General features: G+C 61.6%; 2 protein-coding genes across 4 annotated transcripts; one reads left to right on the top strand and one right to left on the bottom strand.

Moving 5' to 3' along the window:
• The first annotated feature begins 1727 nt into the window (after nt 1–1727).
• RELA (RELA proto-oncogene, NF-kB subunit) lies at nt 1728–10344 on the top strand. Its single transcript, XM_039244877.1, has 11 exons — nt 1728–1826; nt 2457–2483; nt 2586–2737; nt 2885–3033; nt 3575–3666; nt 4049–4180; nt 5272–5376; nt 5595–5807; nt 7960–8040; nt 8130–8204; nt 8949–10344. Exons 1-11 carry the CDS (start codon nt 1820–1822, stop codon nt 9551–9553), a joined length of 1638 nt encoding a protein of 545 aa, XP_039100808.1. The 5' UTR covers nt 1728–1819; the 3' UTR covers nt 9554–10344.
• A 1777-nt stretch (nt 10345–12121) lies between these two features.
• SIPA1 (signal-induced proliferation-associated 1) lies at nt 12122–23745 on the bottom strand. Of its 3 annotated transcripts, none has more exons than XM_039244797.1 (16): nt 23674–23745; nt 20575–21335; nt 19767–19894; nt 19505–19681; nt 17350–17524; nt 16580–16683; nt 16146–16303; nt 15453–16062; nt 14833–15107; nt 13742–13963; nt 13491–13602; nt 13289–13397; nt 13058–13159; nt 12908–12983; nt 12609–12687; nt 12122–12516 (listed from the first exon to the last, which is right to left on the bottom strand). In XM_039244797.1, the coding sequence occupies exons 2-16, from the start codon at nt 21245–21247 to the stop codon at nt 12370–12372; spliced, it is 3147 nt and encodes a 1048-aa protein (XP_039100728.1). In that variant the 5' UTR covers nt 21248–21335; nt 23674–23745; the 3' UTR covers nt 12122–12369. The 3 variants fall into 3 exon arrangements, with proteins under 3 accessions (XP_039100728.1, XP_039100729.1, XP_039100726.1); XM_039244798.1 differs by having other exon boundaries at nt 12908–12962; XM_039244795.1 differs by having other exon boundaries at nt 13289–13602.
• Nucleotides 23746–24601: the final 856 nt, after the last annotated feature.

The raw sequence follows: 24601 nt of genomic DNA, 5'->3' as shown, positions 1-24601 counted from the left end.
ACAGAGCTGGATGCGGGGCTCAGTTCCACGAACCTGTGAGATCACGACCTGAGCTGAAATCAAGAGTGGGAGACTTAACTGACTGAGCCCCCAGGCACCCCCAATATATGTGAATTTTAAAAAGAGGATCATGGGGGCACCTGGAGGACTCAGTCAGTAAAGCCTCCGACTTTGACTCAGGTCATGATCTCGCGGCTTGTAAGTTTAGGCCCCATGTCCGGCTCTGTACTGACAGCTCAGAGCCTGGAGCCTGCTTCAGATTGTGTCTTTCTCTTGCTCTGCCCCTCCTCCAGCTCATGCCCTGTCTCTCTCTCTCTCTCTCTCTCTCAAGAATAAATTCAAAAAAATATTTTAAAAATAAATACATAAATAATAGTAAAGAGGATCATACAAGGATCAATGATTGTGTGTCATTAAGCAAAGATTGTAATTAATCAGTCTGTCGACCTGAATGCCTCCTCAAAAGTGAGCTGACTCTTCAAATCGGGGCCCAAAACAGGAGAAACTGAAATGAGTGGGAGGGTGGTTAACTGTTTTCACTTTTCTCTTCCTGTTTTTTCAGACCCTGGGAAAGCAAGTCAGAATTTCCAATCTTTTCCAATTCCCACATGATTCCCTAATTTAGAACGAGTTCAGTCTTTCTCCATCTGGGGAAGAATCCACTGCCTGCCTTGGAGCATCTTCCTTTGGGGAAAAAGCCTGAAGTGGGGAGGTACTCCGGCCTCCTCTCTCATCCCACAACGAGGCCTTGAGCTTGACCTTGGGGACTATACTCCCGCAGAGAGGTCACAGGAGGGGTAATTAGTGGAAATCCTTAGGCAGATGGTTGAGCCCCAGCAGTAGGCCCTGGGGAGATGGGCGGGGGCAGGAGCCTTTAGGTTTAGGTGGCCCCAGGCAGGGGTCTGGGACCTTCCCAGACACAGGCACGGAGACAAAACTCCTGGGGAGATTTGCCGCTGGGCGCCTCCAGCCCATCCATCGTCCCTGGGGGCTGGGGGCCTAGGGCTGACTGTGTGGATGAACCATAAATGCATATGCCTCTTAAACCTACGAGCCCTCGGGCTTCCCTAGCCAGCGGAAGCAGATGCAGCTCAATGTCTTGGTCGCCCCTTGCGTTCTGCAGGCTCCGTGAAGCCCACGGTCCAAGCACTGCCAGGTGGAGAGGTCAGGTTGTTCCCCTTTGCACCCCGCTGGGGTGAATGGCTAATTAGAAAGTGCTTCTGTCGCGACAACCACCAAGACGCACCTTTGGCGATTAGGAAACCGTGTGGAGATCAGCCACCTGGCCTTTGCGGGCGAAGCAGGCCCGGGCCTTTCCCTGAGCAGGGCGGGCGGCCGCAGCCCAGCGGACCTGGCTGGGCTCCAGACCCGGCCCGGGTGACATCACCCAACTCCTCCGATCAGCGGGAGGGGGCCCCGAAATCCCCTAAAAACATTGTGAGTAATCGCTGGGCCCGCCCTCGAGGCGGGGCCTGGACCCGGGAGGGAGCCCAGCAGCCCCGCCAGCCCCGGCAGCGGCGTCGGGACGAGGAGCTTTTCGATCCCTGAAGCGGCGCGCTCTGGTTCCCAGACTCGGGAGGCGGCGGCGGCGCGCGCGTCCTCTCAGTCTTCGGCGCGGCGCGCACTTGGACCCGCGCGGGGGGCGGCGGCCGCGGCGGCGGCGGCGGCTGGGCGGCGCAGCGCGCAGGCGCGGCCAGATTCCCGGCAGTGACGCGGCGGCGGGCGCGCGCGGCGCATTTCCGCCTCTGGCGAATGGCTTGGCTGTAGCGCGCGCTGCGGGCCCAGCTGCGACCCCGGCCCCGCCCCCGGGACCCTGGCCATGGACGGTGAGGGCACCCTCTGACCCGGCGGGGTGGCCGAATCGGGGTCTCCGACACGGTGACTGGAACCCCCGCGCCTCCTTCCGCCCCTTCCTGCGCCGATGGGCGCTGCGCAGGGAGCGGCCGGCCGGATGGTGGCGCGGGGCGGGGCGGGCATGGAGGGGTCTGACTCAGTTTCCCCTGTAGGTGGCGGAGACTTGACTCAGTATTCTCGTGGGAGGGGGTCTGGGGGGTGGGGGCAGTGAGCTTTGACTCAGTTTAACCCAGGCGCCGTGGGGGCAGTTCCAACTTGGTTTCCTTGTCGGGGGAAGAGACTGTCTGACTCAGTTTCCTCTCAGGATGAGGTGTGGGGAGTGCCCCCCCTTAGCTTTCCTTATGGAAGTAGGAAAGGCCCCGACTCCGTTTCCCTCCGTAAAGAGAGGACGCTAGACCCAGGGTTCCCTCGGGAAGCAGGTGCTTCTGCCTTCTTTACCCCTTCTCCGTAGTTTTACCTGCAGGTCCCTGGGAGCGGGCCCTGACTCAGTCTCCTTCGGAGGGAGGGAGCCAGGCTCCATCTCCTCTCCATGGGGAAGCAGGCCCTCCCTGGTAAGGATGGGGAGTGGGCTTGTGCTGACCTTCGTCTCCCTCCCCTTTCAGACCTGTTTCCCCTCATCTTCCCGACTGGTAAGTGGACCAGCCTTTCCCAGTGACTGGGGAGGAGCTCCCCAGGGTTAGGGGCAAGGAGGGCAGCCGTCTGACCGGGGCTGGTCCATGTCCCTGCCGCAGAGCCAGCCCAGGCCTCTGGCCCCTATGTGGAAATCATCGAGCAGCCCAAGCAGCGGGGCATGCGCTTCCGCTACAAGTGCGAGGGTCGCTCCGCGGGCAGTATCCCCGGCGAGAGGAGCACAGATACCACCAAGACCCACCCCACCATCAAGGTCAGCAGGGCTGTTAGCGGTGGGGTGGGGGACACAGTGGGTGTAAGGGAAGAACCTGGGGCAGGCTTGCTTCCAGGCCGGGGCACAGTGTCTGGAAGTTGAGTCTGGAATTCCTGAGTTTCTAAATGTTCTCTTGACTTTGAACAGATCAATGGCTACACCGGGCCAGGGACAGTTCGCATCTCATTGGTCACCAAGGACCCCCCTCATCGGCCTCACCCCCACGAGCTGGTGGGAAAAGACTGCCGGGATGGCTTCTATGAGGCTGAGCTCTGCCCAGACCGCTGCATCCACAGGTGAGCTCCTGACAGGGGTGGGGGGGTGGGCAGGAGGCAGGGGAGTTATGTAGCTGTCACTGTCTTACTCCGTCTGGGGTACCTGTTTGTACGTCTCCACTGTCAAGTAGGTATGGGCTCCATGGGGTAGGGCTGGATCCCTAACCACCTCAACACCTGAGGTGACTTCACTGACGAAAATAAAACAGTGTTAGGTTGGAAGAATAACCCACTGGTGGAGAGGAGGTAGGGGTGGATGGGGAGGTAGGGGAGCCAGGAGGTGAGGAAAGGCCCCTCGCTTAAGGCTGGAGTAGTGAGCAAGGGCAGAGAAGCATGGAACAGACGAGAAGCCACTCTGGCTGAGGGTAGGGAGCCAGCAGGGACTGTGGCTTGGGCCGGGTCATAGGGCACAGGTGCTTTTAAGCCAAAGTAAGGAGGGGGGTGTTCTTTGCAGCACAGGAGGAAGCCATTGGAGGGGGTGAAGCACAGAGGTGATCTCATGAATGGGGGGAGGAGGGCAGCCTGGGCAGAGACAGTGGGACTGATGCCTGGGGGGACTCAGCTTCCAGAACCTGGGGATCCAGTGTGTGAAGAAGCGGGACCTGGAGCAGGCCATTAGTCAACGCATCCAGACCAACAACAATCCCTTCCAAGGTGAGGGGGGAGGGGGCGAAGGCCTGGGCCCGCTTGAAGCACCCCCACCCTCTGTCACCCTTCTGAGGCCACCTTCCTTGCACCTCTCCCTCGGTTGGCCAGCACTCATAGTGCAGTTGGGATCTTGCTGCCCATTCAGTACACGCTCCCATTTCACCACTGGGGAAACTGGGAGCCAGTGAGGGGACATGACATCCAGGGTCCCATATGGGTCACACAGGTCAGTGATGGTCCTAGAACCTTGTCTCTCCCTTCCTTTAGGACTCCTACTGCTTGACACCCCCTCCAACAACCCTCTTGGCCCAGAGCTCCCTGCCTGCCCCCTCCCCCCCCAGTTCCCTGCCATGCCTCCCGATCTCCTGACCATCTGCTTTTGTGGCAGTTCCCATAGAAGAACAGCGTGGGGACTACGACCTGAATGCGGTGCGGCTCTGTTTCCAGGTGACAGTGCGGGACCCGGCAGGCAGGCCCCTCCGCTTGCCACCTGTCCTCTCTCATCCCATCTTTGACAACCGTAAGTATCCGGGGAGCCGTGGGGAGGGGGTCAGGCCTGTAAGGAGGAAAGGGGTTGGCTGGGTATGGGCTGCGAGAGGAGCTCTCGCTTGGTTCGGGGATCTTGTGTATTTCTCGTCTCTTCTATGTCTGCTCTGTTCTGGCTGGGGGGACAGGGCACAGAAGACCCAGAGCTGCCCATGAGGTGTGCCTTCCAGGCTGGCAGGGAGTCAGGTGGAAGACAGGCATTGCCAGTATGGGATGGAAGGGTGGCGTGCCCAGAACTGTACTAACGACTCCAGGAAATGAACTCCCAGGAGCAAGAAGACGTTAGTTGAGTAGTAATTCAGTGGTGAAAGCTCATAGGAAGTTCACAGATGGGTCGGGCCAACATTGATCAGTTGCAGTCTTTAACCAAGTAATCAGCAGGATGAACGAAAATAAAAGGGCTCTGGAGCCCCACGGACAGGAAACCAGGATGAAGTGGAGGTCAGGAGGGAAGGGTCTGTTGCCAAGCACATGGCCTTGAAGGTTGCTTGGGTCTGATGGAAAAAGAGAGAATGTGGGGTGCCTGGGTGGCTTAGTTGGTTAAGCGTCCGACTTTCTCTTAGGTCATGATCTCTCGGTTCGTGGGTTCGAGCCCCGCGTCTGGCTCTGTGCTGACTGCCAGCTCAGAGCCTGGAGCCTATTTCAGTCTGTGACTTCCTCTCTCTCTGACCCTCCCCTGCTCACGCTGTCTCTCTCTCTGTCTCCTAGCAATAAATAAACATTTGGAAAAAAAAAAAAAAAAGAAAAAGAAAAAGAGAGAATGTGACCAGATTGGTTCCCCCGGACTCTAAGCTCCATGAGGGCCGCGATGATTGGGTTTGGTTGTGTTCCCCGTGCCTGAAACAGTGCTGGGCATGCAGTAGATGCTGGTAGATAAACAGCTGCTGGATAAGGTGGGGTGAAGGAGCCCTGGGAACGATCGGTCACACCTTGGCTGCAGAGGTGTGGTCCGCCAGCTCTGCACAACCTTGACTCTGGGACGGACAGGGAGGTTGCATGTCCTGCAGGCCGGCCCCAGAGACCTGGGATGGTTCAGGGCTTCCCTTCTTATTCCCACACCCTCAGGTGCCCCCAACACCGCCGAGCTCAAGATCTGCCGAGTGAACCGAAACTCTGGGAGCTGCCTCGGTGGGGATGAGATCTTCCTGCTGTGTGACAAGGTGCAGAAAGGTACACACCAGGAAGAGGGCTGGGCTCTGGGACAGGAGGTGAGGGGCGATGCTGAGCAGGTATGGGGAGTGTCAGCAAATGGACTTTAAACACTCCCCCTGACACCTTGGTGGCAGCATAGTGACATAGCTCGGGAAAGTGAGTCTCAGCAGTCGTGGGGGACAGCGAGCCGTGTGTGTCGAGCCCGGTGACCCCCATTGCTCCCCCATCTCCTGCAGAGGACATCGAAGTGTATTTCACGGGACCAGGCTGGGAGGCCCGAGGCTCCTTCTCTCAAGCCGATGTACACCGACAAGTGGCCATTGTGTTCCGGACACCTCCCTATGCGGACCCCAGCCTGCAGGCGCCCGTGCGAGTCTCCATGCAGCTGCGGCGGCCTTCAGATCGGGAGCTCAGCGAACCCATGGAGTTCCAGTACTTGCCAGACACAGGTACTCAGCTGGGGAAGGAAGCACCCTGCAAACGTGAGGCTAGGGCTAGCTGTCTAGGGTTGTGGTAGGGGGTCAAGAGTGTTTGGATCAAGTGGGTCAAGTGGGGCTGGAGTCAGGGCGGGGACTTACATGGTAATGAGAGTCTCTTTCTTGCCTCAGATAGTAGTAAGGATACCCGAGACTTACTGAGTCCTTATTACGTGTTTGGTCCTATTCCAAGAGTATCCGCAAATTACCTGATTTTATTCCCTCATGAGCTTTTTGAGGTAGAAGATAGCAGCTAAGTTGCCTGAGCTCCCATAGATCGTGAGTGGCAGAGTTAGCGCTTAAACTCAGGGCATCCGGCTCTAGGGTCCTGTTGCTAGGCTGTGTGTCTCGTCACGCCCACACAGCCACGATTCGGTCAAGGCTTTCAGGCATCTGACCACATTAGTAACAGCCGGAATGACCTTTGCTCCAAAGCCCGCCGTTGAGCCTGAGAGTGTTTTTGGCCCCAGGAGCTGAGTCTAATAGAGTTTGAAAAGCAACTCCTAAAATAGCTATCAGTTCATTCCGCAGGTGATTATCAAGTGCCCACTTGGTGTCAGGGCCAGTGCCAGGGATTGTGAATACAAAGATGAGTAAGATGTGTCCCCTGTTCTCCGGAAGCTCAGTCTCATGAGAAAGACAGACACGCAGGACAGATTCTTAAGTGACAGAATGACATGTGAAATGGAGGGAGGTGCGTGCAAAGAGCTGGAGCTGGCCGCGTGGAGCAGGAGTGTTGTCAGGTGGAGAAAACCCCAGAAGCACACGCTCCGGGTAGGTGGACAGACACGTGGATGGTGCCCAATGCATTGGGGGTGGCCTTGTGGGAGCTGTCGGTGGGCACGGAGCAGGCGCTGGCAGAAGGGCCTTGAGTGTCCGACTCAAGGCATTCATCCAAGATTTCATCCTAAAGGCAATGGGGAGCCACCGAAGGTTTAAGAAGGAGGGGACACGAGTGGATCTGGAAGCTCGCTCTGCCAGGAGTGTGTAGAGGATCCGAGAGGGAGAGACTCCAGGCAGGGAGGCTCTTGTGGAAGGTGCCGCGGTCCAGTCCAGGGGAAGACGTGGTGTGAACCTTGCAGGGTGAATGGCAGAGGGAGACAGTCTCCATCACTGCTGTCTCCCTTGGGTGCCCTTCGCCCCCAGGCTCTGCCGTCCAACACACACTCAGCTCAGTCCCTCCTCGGGATCCGTGCTCCAGCTCTTGTCTCTGCTGGGAAGGCTTGGCTCTTCGCACGATGGGCCCACACCGGTGCTCCTGCGGCCACCTCCCTAACCTCACTTCCGGTTCTCTTCTGTCAGTCTGTGTCTCTTCCATAGAGTGCCTAGCGCTTGTGTATGGTGGTGTCCCTGCCCCCCTGTCACGAGGATGTCCACTTTTGGGGGAGCAGGAGCCTTGTCCGCTTACAGCCATATCCCCCGTGGCTAGAATGGTGGGTGCTTGGTACACGTGCATCATGTTAGTGGACGGTGGAGGGTGAGAGGAAGGAAGATGTTGAGGATGACTCCGAGGTGTCTAGTTGTGGTGACAGGGCAGACGGGTGGTCAGGGGCCACTGGGGGAGGAAGAGCCAGGTATTTGAGGTGAGATGATGAGGTTGGCTTTGGACGGATGGTGTTGCGTACTTTGGAGTTCTCCACGTGCCCTAGTGCTTAGAAGGGTGGTCCTGGAGGCTCCAGACTGAACTAGCAAACCGTCAGAGATCAGAATAGAGTCCCTGTCGGTCTTCGGCAAGCCCGTTATGCTTCCGCTGCCCCACGCTGCAAAGATCATGGTCAGGCCCGGGTCAAGGCTGGAGGTGAGCTAGGACGTGGGCAACGCAGGTAAGAAAAGAAGCTGGAGACAGGGCCTCACAAGGGCTCCTGTCCCCTCAGAGCACGACCCCTACTTGGAGGCACCCACGTGGCCTTTGGGGGGTCAGATTCAGCGACCGAGGCCTTCTTAGGAAGCTGTGGGACTCTCAGAATTGTGTGGCACAGCGTCATGGGGCCCTTGTTGGCAGGGAATGTCGGGAGACAGGGTCTTACGGACGGACGGCCTCCTCACGTTCCTCCTGCGGGTCCTTGAAAGCTCTGGGCATCCAGCCGAGAAGAGCGAGACCCACTTCTCCCCATTTCTTCCCTAGATGATCGTCACCGGATTGAGGAGAAACGCAAAAGGACATACGAGACCTTCAAGAGCATCATGAAAAAGAGTCCTTTCAATGGTGAGCGGGGCCGTGGAGAGAATTAGAAGGCGGTGGATAGGAGAGGGGAGATCCTGGGGGCCAGGAACTGACCCAGCCTTGCTCCACAGGACCCACCGACCCCCGGCCTCCACCCCGGCGCATTGCTGTGCCTTCCCGAAGCTCAACTGCTGTCCCCAAGCCAGGTAAGGGTTTCCTGTTGCCCCTCTGGAACTATGGGCTCAATTCCACTCAGCCTCTGGCTCTGGGCTGGAGGGGGTCAGCTTTACCAGCAGGTGTCTGAAGCCTGCTCTCTGTCGGGCTCACAGGGCTTAAGGCCTAGTTACCTGCCTCAGAGCCATCTGGGGTGTGGTGAAGACGCACAGTCCCCTGCCCCATCGCTGACCTGTGCAGTCAGAGGCTTTGGAAGCGTGGCCCAGGAACCGGCTCAGGCACTAATGCATGATGTGGTCTGAGAACCACTATGTCAGCTAACCCCATACTGGATGCTACGGGAGGCCGTTTCGCTCTCAGTCTTCGCCCTCAGCTCTCAGTGGAATTAGGGAAGCAAAGTCTCCCCTAAAGTAACAGAGAGCGCATGCTGGTATGTAGCTTGGAAAAGAGTGACCAAGTGCCCTGCTTCTGGCCTTGACTCTCCGGGCGCTCATTGGGCTCATGGTCTCTGGAAGCTGGGGTTTACCAGCTGATCTCTGACAGCTTCCCTTCCTCTGAAAGGCTCTGTGGGCTAGAGGGTTCCACAGGAGGAGGAGAGGATGGAACTGAACAGATCAGACTGAGAAAGAAGAAGGAGGGAGGGTGCTAGCTGTGACCTCCTAGGGAGAGATTGATGCGAACTAAGCAACTCCTGACAGGGGCTGGGGCACATAGTTCAGAGTGGGTCTCTGCAGCCTTGTCTGACCCCTGACTCTCTCTCTCTCTCTCTCTCCCAGCTCCCCAGTCCTATCCCTTTACGTCATCCCTCAGCACCATCAACTTCGAAGAGTTCTCCCCCATGGTCTTTCCTTCTGGGCAGATCCCAAGCCAGCCCTCTGCCTTGGCACCAGCCCCTGCCCCAATCCTGGCCCCTGCCCCGGCCCCTGTCCCGGCCCCTGCCCCGGCCCCTGCCCCAATCTTAGCCCCAGGCCTTGCCCAGGCTGTGGTCCCGCCTGCTCCCAAGACCACCCAGGCTGGGGAAGGGACACTGACGGAGGCCCTGCTGCACCTGCAGTTTGACGCTGATGAAGACCTGGGGGCCCTGCTCGGCAATAGCGCCGACCCAGCCGTGTTCACAGACCTGGCATCCGTCGACAACTCTGAGTTTCAGCAACTGCTGAACCAGGGTGTGTCTGTGGCCCCCCACGCAGCTGAGCCCATGCTGATGGAGTACCCTGAGGCAATAACTCGCCTGGTGACAGGATCCCAGAGGCCCCCTGACCCAGCTCCCGCTCCCCTGGGGGCCTCTGGGCTTCCCAACGGCCTCCTGTCAGGGGATGAAGACTTCTCTTCCATTGCAGACATGGACTTCTCAGCCCTTCTGAGTCAGATCAGCTCCTAAGGGGGTGACACTGACCCTGCCTGGGTGTACTGGGTTGCAGGGGATTGAAGCCCTCCCAAAGCAAGCACTTACAGATTCGGGGCGGGGGGTGCACTCCAACTGCCCCCACCTTCTTCGGGTGATGTCTTCTGGGGGGGTGCATTTTATTCTTTTACTGGCAGTGGCTATCTCTCTCTCTTTTTGGAGGTGCTTAAGCAGAAGCATTAACTTCTCTGGAAAGCGGGGAGCAGGGAGGACTCAAACTCTTCCCCTGTCCTGATGTTCAGCTCCCTTCTCTGTATAGGGAATTCTGGGGGCCCCCATCCCTACCCTCCAGCTTCTAATACTCTCCTAGAGAGAGGGACAGGCTGGAGCTATGGCCTTTGAGGCCACAAAGCCTTACCACCAAGTGTCTTCTTCACGTGGTGGATTGATTCACACCTTGTGCCAAAATAATGTCTGTTACCAGCCCCTCTGTGGTGCTGGCATTGTCCATGACCTAACACCAGCGTTTGAGGGCCTGGGCATATGGCTCTGCAGAGGTATCTGCCAGCTCTCCTTGTTCAGCTATGGCTGAAGGGAACTGGTGGGACGACACTGGCCCTGTCCAGGATCCTGGGAGGTTCGGTCTGTAGACCTCTCTGTTCCCCCTTTCCTCAAGTGCCTTAATAGTAGGGCTAGTTGTTTGGAGAGTAGGGGGGAGGGCAGGCTGGCAGCTCTCCGATCAAGAGGCTCAGTTTTTACTGAAGAAATCCAAGCAGCTGAACTCTTGCTCTTTCTATTCTGAACTAATAAATTTGTTTTCAAGCTGGCCAGAGAGTCCTCTTCTTTCAGCAAACAGCACCTGCTTTGCTGGTCATGTCAGGCTGGATATCAGTGGTACAGAGTTGGATGAATGTTTACACTGTCCCCTAGAAGCTTGCAGTCCAAGGATGTCCTTGGAGTGAAATGCCCGTGGATGAAAGCAAGCAGCTACAGGAGTGGTGTCCCAGCACAATGAGAGCTCAGTAGGGCCTGGTGGCTGTGGGGATGGAGTAGTTTCAGGAAGAGCTTCACAGAGGCCAGACGACCTATCAGCTTCAGGTCTTTGATCAACAGAGGAGAGTCAGTCTTGCAGAGGGTCTAGCCAGCGTTCGAAGGTGAGCAGGGTAAAAGAGACAATGTTAGAAGAGTTTGATGGGGCAAAGATCAAGGACGCTAGACCAAGAGGTTTGGATTTCATCGCTTGGGTGGTTGAGGGAGAGTCTGCCTCTGTTGGGGAAGGGAGGTGCCAGGTAAAGGTCTATGCATTGACATCCTGCTCTGCGAGAACCAAAGAAATCTTACATCTGAGCCCCGAGAGCCTAAACAAAAGCCAGGCCACAGCCCAAAGGGCTGGAGCTGGAAGTACTTCCGGTTTGACCTGACGCAAGCGCAGTAAAGCTGTATTCGCGAAAGGCTCGGGCCCGCAAGAGCCTGCCTTCCCATGTGCGCACGCGCACAGACAGCATTCCGCGAGGGGAGGCCAGGTACTGCGCTTCGGGGGAAACCCCATCCCTGAGCCGGATGGCGTCTAAGTTCTGTGCTCTGCACTGCTGCGGGAGGGTGAAGGGTGAGATATGCGGGTTATCAGCGGCGCTTGCTGCAGGAGCTAGCGTCTGCCCTGCGGACAACAGCAGGCCCTGGCTGCAGCCTCCAGCGGGCTGCCTGCGAGGAAGACGCAGCGAGCGGCAAAATGTCGGGGTAACGGAAAGCGTCTGGAGAGCCGGGCTTGCGTTCCGGCCTTTTGGCCAGGGGGCGGGGACAGGGGTGGGACTCGGAGCAGGGTGGGCCAATCAGGGGCCAGGCCAAGCTGCGCTTCCGCGGAAGGGGCGGAACCCGAGCGTGGTCGCCCGGTCAGGACTCCCGCGAACCTGCGACCCCAGCACTAGAGGCCGGGCTTGATGGAACCCCAGCCCCGGGGGCGGGGCCCGGGCGAGCCTGGCGAGGGAGGTGAGAAGGCGCCTAACCCGAGGAAGCGGATGGAGTAGGTGCCTACGACGTTCCCAGCCTGAGGCCCTGGTCCTCCTACCCGGGCCACGCCTCTCCCTTGGCCTTCGCAGTGTCTTGCAGTCACCACCCCTGGGTCGAGGGAGCGCCAGTCTTGGGGGCTCAGTGACTACAGAGAGGAGAGGTGGGGCCTTGACTGGAGGGCAGGGCTTTGAAAAGTAGGCGGCCTTTCCATCGGAGCATAATCAGGCGCTCCTTGACCCCTAAACTCCTTCCCCCACCTGCCTGCAGGTCCACCTCTGTCCCTCTATCCCTGGTCTCAGTCCCTCAGGTTTGGTTCTAGGGCAAGCGCCTGGCCGGGCCTGGCTCCCAGATAAAGCAGAGTAAGTGTGGGGCGTGACCATCTGCTTCCCAACAGATCAAATAAATGTTTGTGGGAGAGAACCCAAGGGGTGGCCTAGCTTCAGAGAACGCCTCCCTGAATGCCGACCTAAGCCTGAGCCAGTGTCCCCAAGGCCTGCCCTTCTAACCAGTCCCGGGAACTTGGCTGGAGCCTCTGGGGTCAAAACCGCTTCCTCCCCCCACCGCTCCATATGGCACGAACCCTCACACAGACACAAATAGTAGTGGCTTCTTTACTCCCTGAAGTCCCCTTTTCTCCACAGAATATGTACAAACAGGGATAAGGGAGGGGCAACTGGACCACCACATGGGGGGGGCGGGGGGGCAGTGCTAAAACGCGCCTCCGTGCGCAGGGAGAGTTCCTGAGGAGGGCCCAGGGCCCGTTGTGACCCAGGTCCCCTGAAGGACCCGAGCAATTCCAAGCAGGTCCCTGGCCGGGCTGAGGCTGGACCACACACACAGACGGCTCAGTCCAGGTCGGCAGGAGGGGAGCCCAGCTGCTTGGAGGCCAGCAGCAGGCGCGTGGCTGCGCTCTCCGACTCGGCCTGCAGCCTCCGGTTGTTGTGACGCAGGCTCCGCACCTCCTCCTCGAGGGCCGCCTTGTCGGCCTTCTCCTGGGGTGGCGGGAGGCCCGTGTCAGAGCCCGGCCCCTTCCCCGGGGCAGCCCTGCAAGTCCCTGCCCACCCCCGGTCCGCCCCGTCATCACCTTCTGCAGGTCCTCCTGCAGCTTCCTGAGCATGGACTCCAGGTGGGAGACCTTCTCCGACAGGTTGCCCGGTTCCGGCCTGAGGACGTGGGGGACAGGTCGTGGGACCAAGGTGGGTGTTAGCGCCTCCGGCCGGCCCCCGGCCCCCAGCCCGCTTAAACGAGACGGGCCCAGCCCCTGTGTTCTCAGACTCGTACGCGCGCGCAGGCAGAGCCCTGCCTGGGACAGCGCTGAACTCTAGCGCGTGCGGAGGTCACACAGGTGCAGTGACAGGGGCTAGAGCGGCAGGGGAGGCTTACTCAGCGTCAGACTTTGGAGCTCCCTTGGCATCTCCGCTCTCTGGGATGGGCTGTCCTGTGGGGACAGAGGGACCATCTGGGTGGGTGGGTAAAGGGAGGAAGATCCCCACCCCCTCCCGGCTCCTACCCCCCGCACCCTGGTGGCCTCACCCTCCCGGGACAGTGACTCCAGGATGGTGTTGCAGGTGGAGGCGATCTCGGAGATGGACTGCCACTCGTCTTCCAGGGTCTCACCGCCCGCCTCTGACATGACTGTGGGCGCGAGGAGCCGGGCTCAGCCAGGGGAGCCCAAGCCAGCGCCCCTCTTCCGTGCCGCCCGCCCCCCGTAACCCTTATGACCCCCCATAACCCCCCATAACCCACACCTTGCTCCAGACTCACTTTTGCTGATGGAGTTCCTCAGAGACAAGGTTCGCGGCAGGAAGGAGGCCCTGAGCTCTGGGGCCGGGTCGCCCCTGTCCTCACAACCACTGGGGCTGCCTGGCCCATCCTGTGGGGTATGAACGGGTATGGATGCAGTGACGGCCACCGCCGCCTCTGTGCCCACCCCTGCTCTTTGGGCTCGAGTCTTGCGTCTGCTCACCTGCGTGGGCGGTGTCTCCGGGCCAGCACTGGGTGCCGGCGGCTTGGCCGTGGCCGCCAGCAGGAGGTCCGGGGTGGCGTTGGGCAGGACCGGGGCCTCGTCTGACAGGGAGCTGGGGAGAGCAGGGACGGTCCAGCGAGAGCAGCCGCCCCCCGCCCCCCGTCCCCCGTCCCCCATGGCCCCTGCTCTCGCAGACCGGGGCTGTCCAGCCTCACCAGGGCTGGACGAGAGGGGAGGCCGAGAGGGAGCACCTGCGGGGTGACGGGGAGTTCTGACTGTGCAGGAACTCCGTCCTCTCCTCAGCCAGGTCCCCAGGCCCTGTGGAAGCGCCCGCCTCTAGCAGGCACACTTGGAACAGCTGCTTCGTGGTGGGCTGCAGGGTCACCACCCCGGGGGCCTCCTCCTGCACCGGCTCCGGGGCCCCCCGCCGGCTGGGCTCCTGCAGAGACAGCGTGTACAGCTCCGAAAAGCTCCTGGCGGGAGGAATGGGCAGCGTCAGGCGGGAACGCCCTGTCCCCAGTGTCCCGCGTCTCCAGCCCCCCTCCCAGCTGTGCCCGAGGCTCACTTCCAGGACAGCTCTCCACACACCCGAACAACAACGACAAAATGTTTGCCCGACTACGGGCCAGTTTTCCCAGACCCAGTGCTGCCCCTGAGTATCCTGGGCACATCCCTCGGAACACCCATTTCTCCATCTGTGAAACGGCGGCCCCTGTACCGATCCACGGCTTGCTGTGAGCACTGAGTAAGAACACAAGTAAATCACCCAGGGAAGAGATTGAAAGCCTAGGAACCAAATCCAGCCTGCGCCCTTTTCGCTTCTGTTTTAAGCAGGTGTGCCTGTCGTTCTCCTGTGAGCCAAGAGTGGTTTGTACATTTTTAAATGGTTGAAAGAAATCAAAAGAACATTTCATGACATGCGAAAATAAAATTCAAACTTCAGTGTCCACAAATGCAGGTCTAGTGGACCAGAGAAAATGCATTCACTTGTGTGTCCTCTATGGATGCTTCTGGGCTACAGCAGAGTTGAATAGCTGTAGCAGAGACCAGGTGGCCCAGAAAACCTAAATATTTACTATCTGGCCCTTTGGGGGAAGGTCTGCATATCCTGTCTTAAGGCGGCAAGTGATCGATTGCATGTATGCGTCTCTGGATGATATGTTGAAAAAGATGGGGTTGCTACTGGAGCTTGGCTTCACTCTGCACCTGCGACTCAGAAAGATCAAGAAATGTGGGATTCTCTGGAGGAGAGCCCTCCCCCACGGTATTCTCCGGAGAATGCTAATGGCTCCGCAGCGGCCAGCTGCCAGGTCCTCCCACCACCCCGCATCCAGGCCCTGACCTGCGGGGCCGGCCGCTCTCGTCGGGGGGCAGGACGGTGACGCAGACCTTGGGCGCCGAGCGCAGCAGCTGGGCAGCGGCCTCGGGGCCCAGCCTGGGCAGCGGCTGGCCGCACACGCGCAGCAGGCGCGCCCCGGGCCTCAGCCCCGTCGTCTCCGCGAACGTGAAGCGCTCCACGTGCGTGACGAATCCCTCGGCGTCCACCTCGAAGCCCAGGCGGCCTTGGCCTTCGCGGGGCAGCGCCAGCTCGAGGGTCTCGCAGCCTCGGCTCACCAGCTGGGACGGGGCGGGGCGGGGCGTGAGCGGGGCGGGGCGGGAGCTCTGCCCGCCCCAGCCCGGGTCCCAGGCCGCCGCGGCCCTCCTACTCCACACCCCCCGCACCCCTACGCCCGGGCAGATGAGGCCCTGAGGCTCAGAGACCGGAAGTCACCTGCCCGAGGACCTCCCTCCCCCCCATCCGCGCCCCTGTTCCAGCTCTGCCAAGCGCCAGGGTAGGGTTTGCCCCCACCCCCGATTTCCCCTTTCGCGGGAGAGGAGGCGGGAGCGACGGGTGCCACAGCCGGCTTCGTCCGCGAGGCGGGGAGGGACCCGGCGGCGAACTGCCTTGCTCCCGGGCCTCACCTGCAGGCGCGCCACCACCTCGCCTACGGCATGGCCAGGAGGCCCGTCGAACCGCAGCGTGATCGCCTCCCCGCGGCCGTGGTACAGGTCGAGCCGCTGCTCGGAGAAGGTCCAGGCCAGCACGTCGCGACAGGCGCAGTTGAAGACTACGCGGCCGTCGCGCGGCGCCACCAGCACCAGCGTCTCAGCGGAGATGCCCAGCAGGCAGGGCACCTCGGCGTCGTCGGGACCGCGGGCCTCGGCCCCCGCCGCGCCCCGCGCCCCGGGCGCGGCGCGCACGGCCCACACCAGCGCCCCCGCCGCCTGCAGCTCGGCGCCCGGGCCCCGAGGGGGCGCCCTTCGCCTCCCGCCCAGGGAGGGCAGGCCGAAGCGCGAAGCCGAGTCCAGCGACGTAGTGGTCACCTCGTTGGTGGCCAGGTCCTGCAGGTACTGCTGCCGCGTGCGCGTGGCCATGGCGTGGAACTGGCGTGCGTGGCCCGCTGCCTGCTCGCCGTTGAGCGCCTTGGCCAGCAGAAAGGCGCGGAAGTCGGCGTTGGCCGGGAAGGGGCCTCCGCCCTGGGGCAGAGCCGGCCCGAAGGCCGGGGTGTCCTGGGTGCGGCTCACGGCAACCCTGAGCGGAGGAGGGAGGCGGTAGTTAGGGGCCACTGGGAGGGTCTGTGGCAGTGGCAGAACTGGGACCACCCAGGCACCCACCTGTAGGAGGTGTGCAGAGTGCAGGGTGCATGAGCCCTCACCACTAGGAACACATGCTGGAAGTGCGAGCGGATGGTGGTGGGGCAGAAGGGCTTGCTGCCAGGCTCCTGGAACACGATGGTCACGATGTCGTTGCCAATGTGGCGTTTCCGCAGGAGCTGGGAGTTAGATGGCGGGAGATGTAAACTGGACCTGTCTGTTCCCCCAAGCCCCTCCTAATTCCCGCAGGGCAGAGCCTGGGCACCGGGGCTCCCCCACCTGGCCCTGGGGAAGGTCCGGGGTGTTTGTCTTTGGAGAGGGACACCTTTGGGGAAGGTTGTTAGGGCTCAAGAGATCTCGGGCCGAGGCTCAAATGCCACCCGCCCACATGACACCCTTCCACGGTTCCCCAGAAGCCCCTGGCCAGCCCCCAGCCCCGTCGCAGGCCCTCACACCTGCTGCTGGTTATTGGGGGTGTAAGGCAGCATCGTGGACACGTGGAACATGATCTCGTGGTCCTGGTACGTGGTGTACAGGGAGTGCGTGCCTGTGGAATCCGCTGTGGCCAGGGATTCAGGGACACAGAGGGAGAGCAAGGGGGATCGGCTTGAACTTGCCGTTCCTACGTGTGGTCTCGAGCTCCTGTGACCCCACCCAGCAGGTGGACCACGCCTTCAAGCCACCAGGCCATGAAGTCAGGGCCTCACCTGCGGCTGCTCCCCTTCCCCTTCCCCTTCCCCCGCAGGCTCCAGCCTCCAGCCTCGCTCGGCGGCGTGGGAGTGCGGAGACAGAATGAGGACCTCAGTGAGGAATGGCCTGCTGCGAGGGGGGCGGGGGTGGATGTCCCAGGAGAGGACAGATTTGGCCCAGGCACCACCATGAGTGGAGCAGCTGAGAGTGGAAGGAGGCCAGAGGTGCTGCTCCGTAAGGGGCCCTGGGGCCCTTCCAACCCGGGAGGCAGGGGGTGTATGTGTGATGGAGGGAGTGGGGCCTGCAAGCCCGCGTCAGGGCCTTGGGGGACCATCCCAGTCCTCCCTTCCAGCCCATGGCTTGCCTGGCCGCGCGGTCCCTGAACTCTTCAACCCAGGCCCCAGCCCCAGGCCAGTACAGGGTGGAGCGGTGACAATGCAGGTGGCTCTCACCAAGGCCACCTGCCCCTCAGCGCCGGTCCACCCCCCCCCCACATTCCCCAACCCCCACCCCCACCCCCACCCCCCGGCCTCACTTTTGGTGTCCAGCTGGGCCCTGTAGCTCTCAAAGCCTTTGAGCCGCACCACGTCGCCCAGCAGGGTGAGGAACTGCGTGAAGGCCGGTCCCGCCTCCTGGTTGTTGTACATCTCCTCCTCCGAGCCCTGGCCCGCGCGGCAGTACAGGATGCCCACCTTGCGCTGGAAGCTCAGCTGCGGGGCAGGGCACAGGCAGAGGGCGCAGGCCTCAGGCTCTCGGGGAATGAGCCGGGGGCTGGGCTGTCTCTGCGAGTGGCCCTGAGCACCACCCTCTCTAAGCCACCTCGGTGTTTCTGCCTGTAAGTGGGTTCGGTCTGCCCTTCCCCGCCTCCCCCCCCCCCCGGCCCCAGTGCTCAGGAGAGTAAAGGAAGTCACAGGTGGGAAGGGACCAGGAGGGGGGTGGTTCCCATGTGACCACAGAGGAGGTGATTCGTGGAAGGGACCCGGCACACGGCGCGCTCGCTTGAGCTCAGTTAATGATCACACGGTCACCTTCCTTCTCTCAGGGCGAGCCTGTCTTCCCTCGAATCCCAGGCACCCCCAGCCCAGCCTCTGGAGGCCTTGAGCCCTGCACCCCCTCTGCTCACGCTGCTCCCGGCTCCTTTCCATCCGGGGCTAATCGTGCACAGCTCAGGGTGCTCTGGCTCCTCCGGCTCATAAGAAGCTTGTCTTCATAAGAAGCTTGTCTACACTCCGTCCCCACTTCAGTTCTGTCTCTCCTGACTCCTGTAGCCCCGCCCCCACCCCAGCTGCAAGACCCCTGCCGCTCCTTCAGCCCACGGGCATGCCTTCCCCTGGCACGCTGTCACCACAGCGGACGCTTGGAACTGGAACCTCACTTTGCCTGAGACCCTCGCGACCCCAGCGTCTCAGGCCCGGGCCTCTTTTCCACCCGGGGTCTCCGCCCTCAGTGGCTGCCACCTCCGTCTCGGCAGGAAGACACTCCAGTCTCTGCCTCCAGCCCAGACCGCTCTCCTGAGCCCCAGACCCGTTTCTCCAGCTGCCCAGGTGTCCTTCCCGCCTCTTGGCACCTCAGCCCCTCACTGTGTTCCTCCCACCCCTGGACTGTCACCTCCTCTTCACCTCTGCCGTCGTCACCATCAGGTCTGGCTTAGATGACTTACAACAGCCTCTGGCCTGGCCTCCCTGCCCCTCCAGTCTGGCTTCCTCACTGCAACCTGAGGGCTGCTCTACCTTTCATACCTTCCATGGCTCCCCAGTGCCCCCAGAACCAAATGCAAGCCTTCCCTATCCCCTTCCCCCCAAGCGCTACTCCAGGCACACAGAACTGCCCGTAGGACCCCAATGTGATCTGCTCTCGGTCACTAAGCCTTCACACAAGTTGTTTCTTCTGTCCAGAAGACGCCTGCTCTTCCTGACTCAAGCCCTTACATTTCCACCATGGTACTAAACCCCTAGCCAAGGAAGGGCTGTCAAGACTATCCTTGGTGCCCCCTGGAGCCTTCGATATTCCCCTTTCACTGCTCCAGAATTAACTGTGGGTCTCTCTCCCCACTGGCTGTGAACTACTCAAGGACAGCACCTGGTCTGGGTATGTCCCCAGTGTCTAGTCTGGGGCCCAGCAGCAAGGTGTGAGAAAATGTTTGTTGAATGGCTGACAGACTGAATGACATGGAGGAGGAGAATCAGAGCCAGTGGGCAGCTTTCAGCACAGGGTAGGGAAGGGCTTCCACTGGCTTGATCTGCCCCACAGTGGAATGGGCAGCCCTGGGAAGGAGTGAGCACCCCGCAAGGAGAAGAAACTAAGCAGCACCTTGCAGGGCAAGTTGACAGGGAATGAGAGGGACTTGCAGGAAGGGGAACAGGTAGTCGGATCGGCGTTTCTCAACTGACATGTACATGGGAATTAACCTGAGATCTTCTTAAAGCACAGGCTCTGATTCAGTGGGTCCCAGCCGGGCCGAAGTCAGCATTTCTAACAAGCTCCGGGGAATGTGGAGGCTGCTGGTCTACAGATTTTACTTTGAGAGGCAAGGCTCTGTTTGACCTCTGCAGCCCTCTCTGAAAAGGCAGCTCTCCCGGGGTCACCGGCCAGCCCAGGGTCAGGGTCAGGGCTGGGCAGCTGGGAGCTGAGCAGACTGGGTTCAGGCCACGCCTGGCTGTAGGGCTGTGAGGGGGGCACCGGCCACTCACCACTTGCTCGTCCAGTGTGAGCAGCGTGCGTGGCACCTTCGGTGAGGCCGAGCCCAGGCGCAGGCATGTTGGGCTCAGCCGCGGCGCCACGTGTTCCAGAAGCTTCCTCGGGGACAGGCCCCGCGGGGGCCCCGGCGGCAGCGCTTCCTCCGAGATGCTGCCGCGGAGGGTCCGGAGCTGAGGAGGGGACGTAGGGGGCGCTCAGAATCCATACAGGTTTTCCAGGACGCAAAGCGCGCTGCGATCCCGCGCCTGTGCCCACCTGTGTGGTCCGCACGATGATGCGGTAGCTGTGCACGGTGCCGCCTCCGCTGCCTTCCTTCTCCTCCCGCCGCAGGCTCACTGCCACCGGGCCTAGCACCTCGTCCAGTCCAAAAAAGTTCTGATGTTCTAGAGCCGGGAAGGGGGGGCAGCAGGGGGGGAGGGCCAGGCGGTGGATGACCGGCTCCCCCCACCCCAGTCCCATCGCCGCTCGACCACGCCCATCACTAAATCCACCCTCAGCCCCCACGGCCCATCCCCTCCCCTAGCTCAGACCCTCGACTAAGGCCCACTCCCCCCGCAGCCCCGCCCCCGCTCTGCCAGGCCAAATCCCGATCCGCGCTGGGCCCTCTGCCCCGCCCCCTCGGCGGCTCCGCACACTTGACACCTGGGCCCCAGACGCCCTGCTCGCTTCCAGGCCTAGGTGCTGCAGGGCCCCGCCAGCCACGCCCGTCCCCCCCCACCCCCCAGTATTCAGCTGCAGGACGTCTGCGGCCCTCCCTTCTGAGAACTGACGAGAAGGAGGTTCCCAGGTGCAGAGAGGTTTTTCACACCTCACTTTTCACCTCACAGAAGTGTTGATAGAAATTTTCTCCCCAGCCCGGAGGGGTAGGTGGGGTACGATGAATCAGATGGAGGCAGAAGGCCTCAGGGAGGCGGTTAAAGCTGGGCTGCAGGGCAGCCTTGGCCCAGGAGGCAGACCCTGACCCTTCTTCGAGTGGCCAGGAACTTGACAAGGAAAGGACAACTCAGGAGCCCTACTCTGTGCTCCTCGGGCAACAGGGCCTGCTGCCCAGCCCTCCCCTTACCTTTGCCGTAGAAGTACTTGCGGTAGTAGCCAGCGCCCAGGTCTGCGTGCTCCAGGCTGTAGGCCGAGGTTCGGTTCTGTGGCTCCTCCAGGATGGACACGGCCGCGTTGGGCAGTGCCGGGGGCACGGGTGGGGACACCGGTCCACCCAGGCCCAGCTCGCCCTCACCCCCGAGCTCACTCACGAAGCCAGGTGCTTCGAGCAGCAGGTCCGAGCCCGCAGATAGGTCCTCAGCGGAGGCGGGCGTCCCAGGGCCGGCCTCTGCGTGGCCGCCTGTCCCCCGCGGCCTGGGAACCCAGTCAAAGAGCAGACTCTGCACGTCATAGTGGGCGAACCAGTGGGGCTCGGGCACCGGCGGGAAGGCGGGTTCCGGCTCCTCGGCCGGGAGCCCCAGCAGTGCCAGCGGGTCGGTGAAGAGCCGGGTGGGGGTCGCGGCGGGGCGGCTGGCCTCCTCGTGGCTGTGGGCACGGGCGCGAGGGCTGGCGGGTGTCGGGGGCCGGGCCTCGCCCGCGTCGCTGCCGCTGCGCAGGAGCGGGCCCCGCGCTGGTCTTGGCTCGAAGGTGTGCGGGGTCAGCGGGGGCCGGGCCGGCTGGCGCAGCTTCCGAGCGAAGAGGTCATCGGTGGGCGCAGGGGCCGGGCCCCGCCGAGGGCTCCCCACGCCGCCGGCCCACATGGGCGTGATGTGGGCCTGGCTCTCCGGGGGCCGGGTCGCATTGGCGGGCACGGGAGGTTGGTGGCCGGGCGGCAGGCCAGTTCCTGCCCTGAGGGAGGAGGGGGCTATTCAGAGGGGCCTGGGGAGAAAACAGGAACCCAGGCCCCCAGCTTGGTCCTCCACCACGCCGGGTTGGCTTCCGGCCCCCCCCCTCCGCGACCATCAAAGCCACTTCCGCTTTCCTGGCCACTTCCTCGTCTGCCCTAGGCTGAGGTTTCCAGCCCCCTCCTCCAGCGACGTGAGGGGCAGGGGCCTGGCTGTCTGGGCCTTGGCCCTGAGAGTCTTGGAGTCTGGGCAGCCCTGGGGCGGGCGGTCAGTTCCCACTCACACACCTTGGTTCTGGCCTGGGCCCAGAATGAGGGTCCCCACCAAGTCCTGGCCCAACTGGACGGACGATTTGTCTTCACTGGGACGGGAAGCCCATGGGGCCTCTGATGTCTGGGTCTTACCCACTTGACAAAGGGAGGACGTCCTGTCCCCAGAGACCTTCCTCCCTGCCCCTCCCACCACTTCCTTCAGGGTCCCTGAGGAGCTGATCACCCAGAAGCTGGGCTGGGTCTCAGTGCCCTGGCCCTCCTGGCCTCAATACCTCAAGGACACAGGAGGGCACCGGTAGGGCGAGAAAAACGACCAGAGTACTTCCTTCAGTGCAGGAAGTGGCCCCAACTCTGAGCCCAGCCCCCTGCCCAGCCCCATATCCTGAGGAAGGTGCTGGGGTCACACCAGCTCAGTCATGGGACCCATCCCCCCGGGCCCGAAGGATAGGCCCAGGCTCACTCTCTGCAGGCCACTGTGGCCATGCCCGGGGGCAGGCGAAGGAGTCACACTGACCGAGCCCCTTTGCTGGACCTGGGACCCACGGGACGGCCGCCTCCCTGGCCTCACTGATACTGACAGGGAGCTCTGAACCCCAGGCGACAGATGGTCAAACAGATCCAGAGAAGGGGATGCTCTTGCCTGAAGCAATTCCACGTTACAGCAAGCATTTGAACCCGGCTCTGTCAGTCTCCGGAGCCTAAACAGTGCAGTACCTGCCCACTCTCGCCCCTGTGTGTGTAGGTGTGGGATGAGTGGGGGGTGGCGGGCTGAGGCTCGAGGTCTGAGGTCTCACAGGATGTAAGACTGAGACACCCAAGGTCCCGGGGACCTGCTAAATGCGGAAATGTGGCGAGGCCAGGGGCAGGTGCAAAGGGTGAGAACGTGAGGGAAGCCACCGCTTCACTCCTGGCAGGTGAACGCAGGTTGGTGTGGGCCAGCAGGACAGGGGTGTGGGACCCTCCACGAGGAGCACAGGCAACTGCTGGTAGGGCTTTGTGCGCCCTCCAGTGACAATGTGTGTGGCCCAGGTGGGGGCCGGGGCTCTGTGCACCCCTCAGCTTAAGCTCCAAGGCAAAGCAAGGGTAGGCCACCAAGCTCGGGGTGCCTTCTCCCTTAGTTTCTCCTAGAACAACCTCTGACTTCACTCCTGAGCCTCTGTTCTCTCATCCCTAAAATGGGGTTAACACTTCTGTCCTTTCCCAACCCCACTGGGAGCCTGAGAGGAGGCTGAGGAGTGTGAAGCTGGCCATGTGTGTGGTGATGATGCAGGCCCTGGTCTTGGGCCTGGGCTGTGCTGTGTGTGGTGGGGTAGGAGGGGACATGAGAGAGGGGAGCTGTGTAGGTCCCTGCTCGCGGGGGCTGAGCTCTGTGTATGTGTGTGCACACAGCCCATGGGGTGCCTCTCTTGCTCTGGCCCAGTGCTGGGCTCTGGCCTTGCCTTGGGGGGTGTTCTTGGGCTCTGCCCCACACCCAGCAGCCTCACACAGGGTCCATTGAGGCCGGGACATTCCTCGCAGCCTGTGTCACTTGGGGGGAGGGGGCCGGCCCCGCCCCCACAGATCCGGAAGGCCTGGCTGCCCCAGGAGGAGGCCCTGGACGCTTCCCAGCACATCTGGAGGTCATGACCCCATTTCTGCTGCCAAGGGGGCGACAGATGTTTCCTCCCAGGCCAGGCGGGGGCCGAGACCGGGGGGCGGTGTGCAAAGGCTGGGGAGGAGGCCGCCCCAAGACAAGGGGAGCCCCAGAACAGGGGGAGCCCCTCACACAGCCGGCAGCAGGGGCGGTCGCCAGCGCCGCCCGGAGGAGTCGGGGGTCGCCGCATTCAGCCGCCCGCACACTGGACCGGCCGCGCCGTCACGCAGAGAGTGGAGGCCGCCGGCCGGAGGCAGGGGACTGGACGTGCTGACTCGGGACTGGAACCGGAGCCCGGACGGAGGTTGGGAGGGTGCACGCGGCGAACGCGGCGAGGACCCCCCTTACACACACACACCACCCAGGCTCACGCCAAGCCACCTTTTCCCCTGTCCGGCCCGACCTCGGTGCTTCCACTCCCCCGCTCCCGCCGGTACCTCTAGGGCTCCCGCCGGGTGGCCGCCTCCCGCGCAGGGGTTCCGCTGCCTCTCCCGTTAGCGCTGGGGCGCCGGCTCCGCCTGGGGGCGGGGCCTGCCGGGGGCGGGGCCACCGCGGAGTGGGCGGGGCCGGCCTGGGAGCAGTCTGGGCTGGCGGGAAGCACCGAGGGCGGGGACTGGACGCCAGGCGTTGGTAAGGCTGGCGCGCAGGCAGAGCAACGTTGGACCTCCAGCCTCAGCTGAGAAACGCGAAAAGTGTACCTGACGCCCAGACCAACTAGGAGGGCCACGGCAGGATTTCTACAGCGTTTAGGAAACCCCCCCCACCCCACCGCGCACACAGCAGGTGCCCCCAGAAACTAAATATTTATGAGCACTTATTAAGCCTGGACCCTACTCTCCACAAGCTCTCGTTTATTCTTAAAACATTTTAGACAGGTATCTATAGCTGGATAAACTGAGGTTCAGAGAAGGTCTGAACCTTAGCCGAGGTCAAGGCTGATAACTATAGGCACTAGCCTCATGAACTTGAAGTCTGAAAATACAGGGGTGAGAATTTGAACAAAACGAACCTCGGACCAAGGCTTCAAAAAGAACAGGCTAGGGGCGCCTGGGTGGCTCAGTCGGTGACCTGAAGCATCCCGACTTCAGGTCAGGTCATGAGCTCATGGTTCGTGGGTTCGAGCCCTGAGTTGGGCTCTGTGCTGACAGCTCAGAGCCTGGAGCCTGCTTCGGATTCTGTCTCCCTCTCTCTCTGCCCCTCTCCTGCTCACACAGTCCTACTCTGTCTCTCAAAAATAAGCATTGAAAAATTAAAAAAAAACAACAAACAAACATAAAAGAACAGGCTAGGGAGGAAAGGGACCTAGGGCTATGGGAACCCTACCTGGGTCTTATCTCTGTCTCCATCATAACCCAGCCCCACATC

Source organism: Hyaena hyaena, unplaced genomic scaffold (genome assembly GCF_003009895.1).
Source record: "Hyaena hyaena isolate Hyena2069 unplaced genomic scaffold, ASM300989v1 scaffold_248, whole genome shotgun sequence".
Taxonomy (NCBI): domain Eukaryota; kingdom Metazoa; phylum Chordata; class Mammalia; order Carnivora; family Hyaenidae; genus Hyaena; species Hyaena hyaena.
Note: the sequence above shows the minus strand (reverse complement) of the source record. Positions and strands in the feature narration are given on the sequence as shown.